Source organism: Setaria viridis, chromosome 9, assembly GCF_005286985.2.
Source record: "Setaria viridis chromosome 9, Setaria_viridis_v4.0, whole genome shotgun sequence".
In the NCBI taxonomy this organism is placed as follows: domain Eukaryota; kingdom Viridiplantae; phylum Streptophyta; class Magnoliopsida; order Poales; family Poaceae; genus Setaria; species Setaria viridis.
In genome coordinates this window covers 14,124,020-14,135,735 of record NC_048271.2, presented here as the reverse complement: position 1 = coordinate 14,135,735, position 11,716 = coordinate 14,124,020, and the positions used below count along the sequence as shown (strand labels likewise).

The following is an 11,716-nucleotide window of genomic DNA, read 5'->3' as shown; positions in this document are numbered from 1 at the left end:
TCCGCATGCGTACAAAATTCTACTACTCTAGTAAAAAGAACAGCTTTAAACTACCAGCGACCCCTTCACGTCATCGGTTCTTGGATTTTGCTGACCGACACCGTCACGCCATATTAAACAAGTCATACCAGTACACAGTAGTATCAATCGTTATCTAATCTACCGCTGGCTTTATACACTCGTTGATTAGAACAGCTTTCGGATTGTTTCCGTTGCCTTTTTTTTCCCCACATGTTTACTTGAGTATGGATATACGGCGGTCACCACTCTTGCACTTCAGTATCTGAACTCAGCCAAATGTTGAACGTCACAATCTCACATCAGCAGAGCCTTCCAGCTGACCAGCACTCCCTTTTTTTTTTGAAACATCTGCACTCTTCTTTCTTTTAAAACTAAAAACACCATTCAGTAACCACTAGTAACCAGTAAGAAACTTTGGTCTCAAGCAAGCTCCTACCACCACATGCCCCATGGTCCATGGAGGCAGTCAGGCAGGCATGGATCCAAATCCAAGTACTGCATCCAACATACTGAAACTCCAAAAAAATAATAGAAATATCCAACATGCAGCATCCATCCAAGCAGCGGAGGAACAGCCATCGCGGCATCGCCAGGTCCACACGGCCGCGGGGCAGGGGAACACCGCTGCAGTTGTGAGGCTCACGCCATGGCGCGGCACGGTGGCGCACCCTGCACTGGTAGTCTAGTACGCGCACCAGCAAGGCCGCACAGCAACGCTGCAGCAGCCGGAGGCTCAGATTTTATAATCCATCACTTCTCCACCAGACCCCAATCGCCCTCATCCCCAGCTGTACCCAAGAAAAATCAATTCCATTTCTCTTTTTTCCCCCCAAAAACAATTGACCACCGTTTTATAGCCTCTCAGAACTTTCTCTAGGCCCATAAACCCCCAAATCAGAGAGAAAGAGAGGGGCCAAGACCTAGGGAGAGGAAAAGCAGAGCTGTAGAGAGAGAAAGTTCAGTTGATGAGTTGAGCTCTGTTTTCTTCTCTTCTCTCACTAGATCTAGTGTCCACTGCCTCGACCCCTCGGCCTTGCTGCTGCTGCGTGCGTGCCTTTGCCCAAAGGCGGCTGCTTGTGTGCTCGGCTTCGCTCGCAGCTGCAGTGGCCTCACTCGCCCACCTCCCCCCACGCTCTATACTCGCTCTGCCACCATGTGGTGGCGGTGGTGGTCTTCGCGCTCCAACTAACCACCAGCACCCCACACCACCGCATCGCACCGCGATGCCAAGCATGGTGGCGTCACGCGGCCCGGTGGCTCTGGCTCCTTCCGCGCGCGGCATTGCAATGCCGCCACCGACGGAGGCGTGACGGAGTAGCTAGCTTTGCTAGCTAGCTCCGGGCGGCGGGCGAGGCCAAGGAAGCGGAAGCCGTTCCTGCAAGAGTCTGTTCCAGCGAGCGTGGCGGCGGCGGCGCCGACATGTTTAAGTCGCGGTGGCGCGGCGGCGGCGCCAAGGCCAAGGCCGTGTTCAAGCTGCAGTTCCATGCCACGCAGGCACGGCTCGCGCTCCCTCCCTCCCTCCCTCTCTATGCCTGAATCAGAGCATTCGATTTTTGTTCTGTTGACGCGTGACATAGGTGGTTCTCTCGTGTTGCAGGTGCCGGAGCTGGGGTGGGAGGCGATGATGGTGGTGGTGACGCCGCAGGACGCCGGCCGGCCGACGGCGCGGTCGGAGCCGGCGGAGGTCGCCGACGGCGCGTGCCGGTGGGCGGCCCCCATCTTGGAGGCCACCAAACTCGCCGCCGGCAAGGACAAGATCTACCAGTTCCTCGTCTACGAGACCGTAAGCGACCGGCCGCCGCCGCCGCCGCTAACTAATTCGTGATTAGCCGCCAGCGAGGGGTGGTTCCGTTATCGATCTTGACCCGGGCAATGCCGTCGGTGCAGGGATCGAGCAAGGCGGCGCTGCTGGGGGAGGCGACGGTGAACCTGGCGGAGTACGCCGACGCGTTGAAGCCGTCGGCGGTGACGCTCCCGCTCAAGGGCAGCCCCGGCGCGCTGCTGCACGTGAGCATCTCCATCTCTGTCCCCTCTCCCTCTTCCTCGCCTCGCCTCCCTTAAAGGGTCGTGGCGTTTTCTTGTGACCTGTGACGGCGACGTGCTCGCGGTTTCTTGATTTTGATGCTTGCTGGTGCTTCGCTTCCTGTGACAGGTGACCATCCAGCGGGTGGTGGGTGGCGCCGGTGGGTGTGGAGACGACGCGAGGTGGGTTGGCTGGTGGATTAATCTACGCACACATCTCTGCCACATTGTGGTTTGTTTGAGCTTTAAGGATCATCTCGCCCCCAGCCAGATTTGGCCATTGCCGCTGCTGCATTGTTATTTGAGCCTTAGAGATTGAGCCACCTCAACCAGATTATAGTCATTGCCGCTGCATTGTGGTTTGAGCCTTAAGCATTAGCTTGGTTGGGGCATTGCTTGGTTGCTGATTGTTGTTGTCCTCCGGGTGGCAGCAGTGAGAACGGTGACGCTTCGCCAGTGGTGGTGAAGACGCCACAGAGAAGGACGACGCTGCAGAACCAGCTGAGCCGGTTTGAGGACGAGGACAGCGAGAAGGCGAGAGCAGCTGCGGATGCGATGAGTCCTGTGCAAGTAAGTGGGGCTTTTGGGAGTTCTTGAGAGCTTTTCCTCTTTCGATTCATCATCATTGCATTGCTTTGTTTCATCTTGTGATTGCTAAGAAAGAGGGCTTTTGGCAAACAAAGAAGATTGCTAAATAAAAAGGGGCAAAGGGAGCATACGTTTATCTGAGTGATAGTTAGCTGTATGTCACTTTTTGTTTGAGATCTGAATTTTCTGTGCCTGTAGATGGGGACATTTTAGAACTGAACAAGGCATGTTAGATGTGATTTACTTTTCCTGTGTTCTTCGGATGGTTGATATCTCCCTTGTACAGGATGGGTTATTGATAAGAAAACCTCCAGGGATGAGGTTTCGATCAAGAAGAAACACACCTATGTCTGTTGACCCAGTTGGCCATCTCCACAACGGCAGCAGCTTTGATGCCGTCTCAGTTTCGGGTTCAGATGGAAGTTCTGGGAGGTATACCCCCAAAACCAGTGTAAGCATGCAAAACACATTTCTTCAGGATAATAGCAATGCCCTCTCTCCATTTGCCAATAACGGCACCCTGAGGAACCCATTGACCAGTTCTGGTGACTGGTCAGGAAGCTCAGCTCCTGATGCTAGCACGGATGGGTCAACGAGCAATTCTGGTGAGGCAAGGTTAAGAGGGGAAGAAGATGATGTGGAGAAGCTAAGAAGTGAGATAGCCACTTTAACCAGGAAATTAGATGTCTCAGATATGGAGTTGCAGACACTCAGAAAGCAAATTGTGAAGGAGAGTCGGCGTGGGCAAGATCTCTCCAAGGAGATGAGTAGCCTGAGGGAGGAGAGGGATGCACTCAGAAGAGAATGTGAAGGACTCAGGGGGGCAAAGAAGATGATCCATGATTCAAATGGCTCAGGTAAACGGCTCTCGGACGGGGAAGACCCGTGGTCACAGATTGAAGAACTGAAGCAAGAGCTGAGTCATGAGAAGAATCTAAATGCAGATCTTCGTGTACAACTGCAAAAGATGCAGGAATCCAACTCTGAGCTGCTTCTGGCTGTGAAAGATCTTGATGAGCTAGTGGAGCAAAAGAACAGAGAGATCTCCATTTTGCAAGAGGATACACATGAGGATCCACAAGAGGCAGAATATGAGCATGCTCTGTCAAATGTGCACAATTCTGGACACAAAATAGCCTTATCTGAAACAAGTTCAGAACAAGAGAAGGAAGATGAGCTTATGCTGGATGCACTAGCAAAGAAGCGTGATGACATTTCTACCTCTGAGCTTGAGAAGAAGATTGTGGAGTTGAGCAATGAAATTGAGTTGTACAAGAAAGATCGTGAGGATCTGGAGATGCAAATGGAGCAACTTGCACTTGATTATGAGATTCTGAAGCAAGAGAACCATGACATATCTTCAAGGCTGGAGCAAACACAACTGAGGGAACAGCTAAGGATGCAATATGAGTGTTCAGCTCATTTGGCTATAATAAGTGATCTTGAAGCCAATGTTGAGAGCTTGGATAATGAACTCCAGACACAGGCTAAAAAGTTTGAGTCAGACATAGCGGAAATAATGAGTGCAAAGGTGGAACAAGAGCAACGGGCCATTAAAGCTGAGGAGTCTCTAAGGAAGATAAGATGGAACAATGCAACTACTGCAGAACGGCTACAGGAGGAATTCAAGGTGTTGTCTTCGCAGGTATCTTCGGCTTTCAATGCAAATGAACGGCACCTTGTGCAAGCAAGAAAAGAAGTTGCAGAGCTGCAGTTGCAGAAGAGCCAGTTAGAAGAGTTACTACAAAAGGCCCAGGGGGATCTTGGATCAATTCAGGATCAGCACCGGGTTAAGGTTCAACAGTTAATAACCCTAGTGGATTTCAAGTCAAAGGAGATTGACAGGTTACTGATGGAGCTCAAAAGCAAGAGTGACGAGTTCCAGAACCAAAAAAGATGTGATGAGGCAAAGTTGAATGCTCTGTCAGAGGAAATCGAACTACTTAATGCAAAGATCGACAAGCTATCCAGTGAGAGAGATGAACTCTTTGAAAAGAATGAACAAAAAGATAAGGAGTTAGCTGGAATTAGTGAAAAGGACATGCAATTGCAAGGCAAAACTACTGAGATTACTTCGCTAAATAAAGAGCTTGCATTGCTCAAGGACCAAGTGAAGATGCATTTGGAGGAACTGCACAATTTAAAATGTTTGAAGAATGAGAAGGAGGAAACTATTGGAAAGCTGCAAATAGATATTGGGTCATTGAAGCTCCAGTGTGAGAACTTGAAAACTTTGCTGTCCAAGAAGGAGTCTGAGAAAGACAACCTTGCTTCTCAGGTTCTGAAGCTAAGGAGATCCCTTGAAACGAGGGAAGGTGCAAAGGCAAACGGTGTAAATGCAGATGTGAAGGTAAATTTTTCTGCAAAGCGAATATACTTGGTTCATTTATTTGGTTTGTCTGTAGAAATACTTTTTTATGCTACTCTTTTGAACATATCTATAACCTAAAAGGCGTATGATAATTTGGATGTGAACAACTGCAGTGCTCCAAACACAATTAATGGGAACTCATGAAAAAGTAACTCGTAGAACATTTGCTTCCTGACCACTCATCTGAACCAGTAGCAGCAACCTCCTTTCTGTATTTAAGTCAGCAGTAGGCTGAGCAAACTGGGAAACACATGAAAAGTAATGTGAAGAATTCTCATGATTCCTGTCTTTTTGCACATGGGAAGACAAAATTTGCTTTAGTTCTATTATCCACCAGCGGACCAGCCTCCTTGTCATCATAGGCTGGGGAACAGCTTTACAAATAGAGGTCCCCACTGATGAGAACATGCTATATTATTACTTTACATTATTGAGCTATTCCACCTTTATATAGAATGGCATAGATCATAATAATATACTTTGTTGCCTAGAAAGTTTCTCAAAGTGCTGTGTTTTGCAGGACAATCAACACACTAATCATAAGCGCATCAAGCACAATACCGGCTCCACTGGGAGCACTACTGCTTTGCCAGGCACCAACAGACAGAGCGCAGAAGGTGACTGCAACTGCAACCGGCAAGACATGAGGTACAGCTATCATCTGAACATACTGTTTCAGTTCGGAAACACATGATCCATGGCTCACATCACATGCCCTGGAATCGGCAACGATTCAACTATTTCAGGAATGCAGCTGAGCAGTCATCAAAAGAGCTTACCTCTCTGAAAGAGAGGAACAAAGCGATGGAGGAGGAGCTGAAGGAGCTGCATGAGCGGTACTCCGAGATCAGCCTACGGTTCGCGGAGGTGGAGGGCGAGCGGCAGCAGCTCGTGATGACGGTGCGGTCGCTGAAGAACTCCCTGCGGTGACAGCTGGCTCCGCCGCTCAGATGAGCTCACTCACATTGTAGCTACAAAGATTTAGACGGTACCCAAAGGGCGTTGTACAGGCGGGCGACTGGAAGACATAGAGTCCAGGGCTTCGCGGAGGCCATGCAGCCAGGCACCCCGGGTAGCAGGGTGTCTCTGGTGTGGCCGGTCCAGAGTCACAGTACACAGCATGTAGATCTCGTGACAATAATATTCTTTTGTTTTCTTCGTTCCCCATTGGTGTGTGTGTGTGTCTGTGCAGTAATATAAGTTGTAATAGCTGTGTTACCCTCTCTAGAGTGTGTTGTGCTGTATAATTTTCATGATGTCTCCTGACTTTGTGAAGGAAAGGAAAATGAGAAGAAAAGAGTGGTGTGACAGTTTGATCTCAGAAAGGCCCTGTCTCTCCGTTTGCCTGCATCATGTTCCCAAGTTCCTGACTGATCAGTGTGGATTTGTTTTTTCTCTTCTTCGAGAATACACAGGAGTGTGGACTTCCTTTTTTCTTTGAGCATGGAAGCGTTTCCATTAACTTAGGCTGACTTCAAATCGGCAGCCATTATCCATTAAAACGTTTATATACATGAGAAGGCACCTTTTCTTTTTTGAGAACATGAGAAGGCACTTCATCAGGTCAAATCAACGGTCCACCTACTCCGGTCAGATGATGGGCTACAGTATTACAGGGGCGGAGAGCGTACACAACTCGAACATCAGTGAAATTAACATACATTTGGAACTTGATCTCACGGAAGAGAACTCCTAGATGGAACTTGTCAAGTTGCGAGTCAGTTTCTAGGTCGACACGGTTCATCCCTGCTGCCGAAGCGAAGTACAGAGCCTGCAGACATGCCATGGCCTCTGCCTGAGCCGGATCAATAATGTGCTGTAGCCTGTAGGTTACCTGCACCAGATGACACAGCTTTCCCCTGTTGATCTCGGACGACGAAAGCAACGCAGTTTTTTTTTTTAGATTTCCATGTGAATATGGGCCATAATGCCGGCATAGTGGGCTGCTTCTACACACTGCAATGAATATGGGCCGTAAACCTAGCAACAAACGCCGACACGGAGCCCACCGAGCAGGGCCCTTTCTGCGTGTTATTTGAGATACGTGCACACAATAATATCCGCCGGACGCATCTTCACTCCTCAACCATAACTACCTGCACCGCCTTCCCCTGCCCCCCCCTGCCCTGCGCCGCTGCCCCGGAGCTCGCCGGCGGCCCAACTCGTGCCCGCCTCCGGTCGCGAGCGTCGCCACCCCGAGCGCAGCGCCCCGAACCGCCGACTGTGCGTGCCCCGCCACCGCCCCCAAGCAGCGCCGCCGTCGGCTGGCCCCATGCTCAAAGAAGAAGACGAGGAAAAATTAGAGTGTTGAATGTTGGTTGTCTAAATGTTGAATTTTATTTTGTCCAAATGTTGAAATAGATGGTGAAAAATGTTGAATATAGTATTTCTAAATGTTGATTCATTTCTTAGAAAAGGTTGAATGTAATGTTCAGAAAATGTTTGAATGTAATGTTGACTTTAGTTGGGTTTAATGGGTTTTAAAACCATATTGCTTATCCATGTAGCACGCGCAACGGTCACACCGGCCCACCCCGGGCAGCAGCCCCGTGCGCTAACCGCGTCCGTTTCGCTTCCGCGCCGCGGCATAATCCGGGAGTCCGAAAAATTTCACGTGCATGAAGCCTTGTTTTGTGCCATACCGGTTATACAAACAAGGTCGAAATTGTTGATAGGTAGGCTTCCGGACACGACGAGCACCGCGTGGCAAGCGCGGTTAGTAGTATTTCGAACTATGATAAACATTCGGTGGTGCGGCTTCACGCCCCCAGGTAACTTGCAGGTCCGAACCCAGCCTCCAATTCTATGATTCTAATCATAATGAATGCAAAATAGTGAGGCTTGTTTTTCTTTCCGTGTGTCATTGTGGGCCGCACTAGAGCAATATAATTTACCCTTTGATATATCCAAAATGATAGTAGTTGACTGCCTGTAATTTTTGCTATATATTTTTGTATTACAATGATGTTACACACGACACAGCCACACAGGTAGTGCCAATGTCAGCTATTTAGACTGACGGTGGTAGTGTTAGATTGCAGGAAGATAGTAGTAGAAAGGTTGGGGTAAAGGCGCGGGCCTTAAGAGCATATGACCCAGTAAAAAGATATATGGGAAGATTTGGCCACGCTGGAAGATTATCTTCCCATGAGCGTATACAAAACCTTCTGAGATCGGGCCTTCATCAAGTTGACTCTTGAGCATCCTCCAGCATATATTCACCTAATTGATTGCGAGTCCTTTTTTCTTTGCATGATTGGGGGCCATGCTAGAGCAACATATTCTTTAATCTGATATGGTAATCCTCTTTTTCAAATTATAGTTACAAATATAGCTTTGTTAGTCAAACTTCTCTAGCTTTAAATAAATTTATAAAAGATATCAATATATACAATATTAAATTAGTTTTGTTGAATCACCATTAAATATGTTCTAATAATGCATTTATTAGATTTTGTAAATAGTATTATATTTTATTTTTATAACCTTGACGAAAGTTAGATAAGTTCGCCTTAGAAAAAGTTAAATTCCTAAACTATAATTTGGAACGGTGGGTAGAATGGAGTTCATTGCATGTAATTTGCTACGTATGTCTTATTACTATGATGAGACACGCGTCAAGCATAGTAGTGGTGATGTCAACCATCTAGATATTTGGGCATATTGTTTAGTGTGTAAATCAAATCATTTGTTTTGCTGTACATAATCTAGGTAAACTGAACCTTGCAGACAATTATCAATCAAAAGAAAAAGAAAACGTCGCGCGCTCTGAGAAACTGAGAAAATGGAAACAAGAAATGGAAACCACGACACAAAGGAAACAAGAACTGATCGTAGCTCAACTGGTCATGTTCCTTGTGGTGGAATCTGACTACCAAGTTCGAGTTCTTACTCAGCATTGGTACGAATGCTCGTATTTTCTTAGATTTATTTCAGAATTTAACCAGCGCTATTTTTTAGAGTTGCATACGTGTGTTTACAGGGCAACCGTGCGTGCATGTATGTTAAAACATAAAGGAAACAAGAACCGTGCATGAACACAAGGCAACACCCCACGAGTGCTAATTAAGCCCCGTTTGGATCCCACCAAATTATGAGAATCCAGCTTCCAAAATGTAGGTAGGATCAAACACACTAAATTTTGTCTCCGATTCTGAAATCCAAAACCTAGATTCTCAAAATCTCATAATCTAGAGTTGGGTAGATTTTGATAGATTATAGGAGAGAGAAAGAAAGAGAGAATGGAATCTAGATTCTAGATTTACTCGTCCAAACAGCCACATCAAATTTTACACAAAATCTAGCTTTTGAAAACAAACTCAAAATTCAGCTTTTAAGAATTTAGAATCTAACCCAAAGGGGCTTAAATGCACACCTGACTCAAGTGACTTGACAACAGTACAACACACAAACCAGCGGGCCGGGAGTAGGTAGCGGGGCATGCATATATGATATACGCAAATCCAAAGGGAGAGGCCTCTCCATTTATAAGATTAAATCGAGAGCCACCCGATTTGGAAAAAACGAGGTAAAGGAGAGGATAAAGAAGCCGGAAAAGGAAAAAAAAGAAGAGAAGTAACAAATCGACAACTCCAACTCCGACGACCATCTTTTCTTCTCGAACGAGCACTCCGGCGACCTCTTTCTTCCCCGATGAGCACCTCCTCTCCGGCGAGCTCCAGATCGGGTTAGGGTTCGGGGTTTCGGGTTGGAGAGGGGATTGGTGGCTGCCGGATCTAGAGGGATGGCCGGGGGCGGCTGCCAGACCGGCGCCGGTGGAGGGGTGTGGGTGGAACGGCGGGCGCCGCCCGCCGGGGTGGTGGAGGAGGCCGGTTGGGCTAGGTCGGTGGCGGGGGCATCGGGGCCGTAGTGGTTAGTGGCGGCGGCGGTCGCGTGGGTGGCGGATCCGGCGGCGATGGCGCTGCCGGAGGCGGGAGGGGCGGTGGTGGAGGCGGGGGAGATGGGGATCTGCTGAAACATGGGTGGAGAATGGGAGGAGGGGAGGAGAAGGGGGAGGGGGAGGAGCAGGGTGGTCCTCGCCGGCGAGGCGGAGGCTGGCAGCGGGCGGATGCGGCAGGGGCAGAAGCGGACGGAGGCGAGGAAGAAGATGAGCGGAGGAATACGAGAGAGGATGTAGGATTTTTTTCTTCTAGCTGGGCAGTCTGTGGGGCCGTCGGGGGAGCCGGGGAGGGCTCTCGACCGAAACTTATCGGGAGAGTCCTCTCCCTCCCGGTAGTTGCGTCCTATGATATATCATATATGCCGTTGGAATGGATGCAGCCCTGATCGTGCATCGTTGCTTATTACCCTCCGGCTCTGGGAAGTGGAGCTCGGGAATGGCGGGCATCCCGGGCTTCGGCGGCAGCTCGACCTTCGGGAACGGCGGCAGGTGCACCTCCGGGAAGGGAGGCATGCAGCTCGACCTTGGGCAGCTCTTGCTGTGGCACCGGCAGCTAGCTCCGGCACGGTCAGGTGCGGCGGTCACTGGCGCTAGTAAACACGCCGTCGCCGTCTGGCATGAATGTCCACGGCGCAAGAAGAACATCTTCACGTGAGACAGCGATCCTAAAAGACTGGAACAGCGAAACAATGGCACAGGCTCCATGTCATTGTCTCTCTGCATTTCGGCATGCTGCGCTGTACAGCGTTAAACCCTTTTGTGCTGCGCTGCTATTACTTACTGCTAAAAAAGGTTACGGTGGTAATGCTCTGTTATGGCAGGTAAGTGGGTAACGTTTATGCAGGAGGACGGTTGGTAAATGAAATGGTACAGTGACACTGAGAAAATAAGAATCACTCAATACAAAGTAGCAGTAGTTCATCACTCTGTAGTACTTACTCTCCAAATAAGGCACAAATACAGTAAGACCGATCGACATGCATCAATCGGCTAAGCAACGCACTCCACGACGATCAACAGGTTCACACAGTTTATTCAAGCCACACAACACACAAGGAAATCCAGACACGCATGCAAAGAGCACGCACGCACACAGCGCCGGCGCACGGCGCCTAGCAGCTCGGGATGGTAATGCCGCAGCTGGTGAGCGCGGCGCGGGCGGCGGGGCTGTTGATGTATCGGCCGTACGCCGGGTTGTGCGCGTACTGGCAGAAGCACGGCTCCTGGGAGCGCAGGCTGGCGCAGCACGGCGCCGTGGGCGCCGCCCCGCCGATGATCGCCGGCGCGCACACCGCCAGCTCCCCCGCGTTGCACTGCTGCGCCGACGCCACGCCCGCGCCGCCCATCGCCGCCGCCAACAGCAGCAGCGCCAGCACCGCGACCGCCTTCGCCATGGCACCTATTGGCTCGTACGGTGTCCTTCGTTCGCCGCCTTCCTCGATCTCCGGCTGGTCACGCGGCGCGAGGCACAGGTACGATGCAGGCGCAGGGTGAGCAGTGTGAGCCGGTGGTGCACGGGGTGGATGGAGCGCGTCCTGGGGTGGTAGTTATAGGCGGCCGTCCAGGCAGGCCCTTGGGCGGAGTAGAGGGAGACGTACGTCGACACGCCGCTGCCAGGCGACGTTTCTTGCGTGGGTGTAGTGCTCTGTCTCTGCGTTTGACTGGATGTAACATTTCGTCATCCGATCGACCCGATCATCGCCTCATCGGTGCTGCTGGTAAAATTTCAGTTCCAGCCACATGCCAATAAACCGTTTGTTCGGCCGTATCGGGAAGCCGGGTCTACCAAGAGCTGGACGTACTCTGGCAGTACA

At 49.9% G+C, this 11,716-nt stretch overlaps 2 protein-coding genes across 3 annotated transcripts; one reads left to right on the top strand and one right to left on the bottom strand.

The window, feature by feature from the left end:
- Positions 1-843: 843 nt before the first annotated feature.
- On the top strand, positions 844-6,327 carry LOC117837926 (uncharacterized). 2 transcript variants are annotated; one of them, XM_034717744.2, is made up of 8 exons: positions 844-1,515; positions 1,619-1,804; positions 1,909-2,028; positions 2,174-2,226; positions 2,478-2,613; positions 2,918-4,981; positions 5,523-5,650; positions 5,749-6,327. In XM_034717744.2, exons 1-8 carry the CDS (start codon positions 1,441-1,443, stop codon positions 5,930-5,932), a joined length of 2,946 nt encoding a protein of 981 aa, XP_034573635.1. In that variant the 5' UTR covers positions 844-1,440; the 3' UTR covers positions 5,933-6,327. The 2 variants fall into 2 exon arrangements, with proteins under 2 accessions (XP_034573635.1, XP_034573634.1); XM_034717743.2 differs by having other exon boundaries at positions 2,475-2,613.
- Positions 6,328-10,789: 4,462 nt separating this feature from the next.
- Positions 10,790-11,516, bottom strand: LOC117840188 (non-specific lipid-transfer protein 2P). Its single transcript, XM_034720646.2, has one exon. The coding sequence runs from the start codon at positions 11,294-11,296 to the stop codon at positions 11,015-11,017; it is 282 nt and encodes a 93-aa protein (XP_034576537.1). The 5' UTR covers positions 11,297-11,516; the 3' UTR covers positions 10,790-11,014.
- Positions 11,517-11,716: the final 200 nt, after the last annotated feature.

Excerpts from the sequence above, each read along its gene's own strand:
- LOC117840188 (XM_034720646.2), bottom strand. The coding sequence starts at position 11,296 with ATGGCGAAGGCGGTCGCGGTGCTGGCGCTGCTGCTGTTGGCGGCGGCG.
- LOC117837926 (XM_034717743.2), top strand. The coding sequence starts at position 1,441 with ATGTTTAAGTCGCGGTGGCGCGGCGGCGGCGCCAAGGCCAAGGCCGTG. Across the intron at positions 1,516-1,618 it reads TGCAGTTCCATGCCACGCAG|GTGCCGGAGCTGGGGTGGGA; the intron begins GCACGGCTCGCG and ends CTCGTGTTGCAG. Across the intron at positions 4,982-5,522 it reads GTGTAAATGCAGATGTGAAG|GACAATCAACACACTAATCA; the intron begins GTAAATTTTTCT and ends TGTGTTTTGCAG.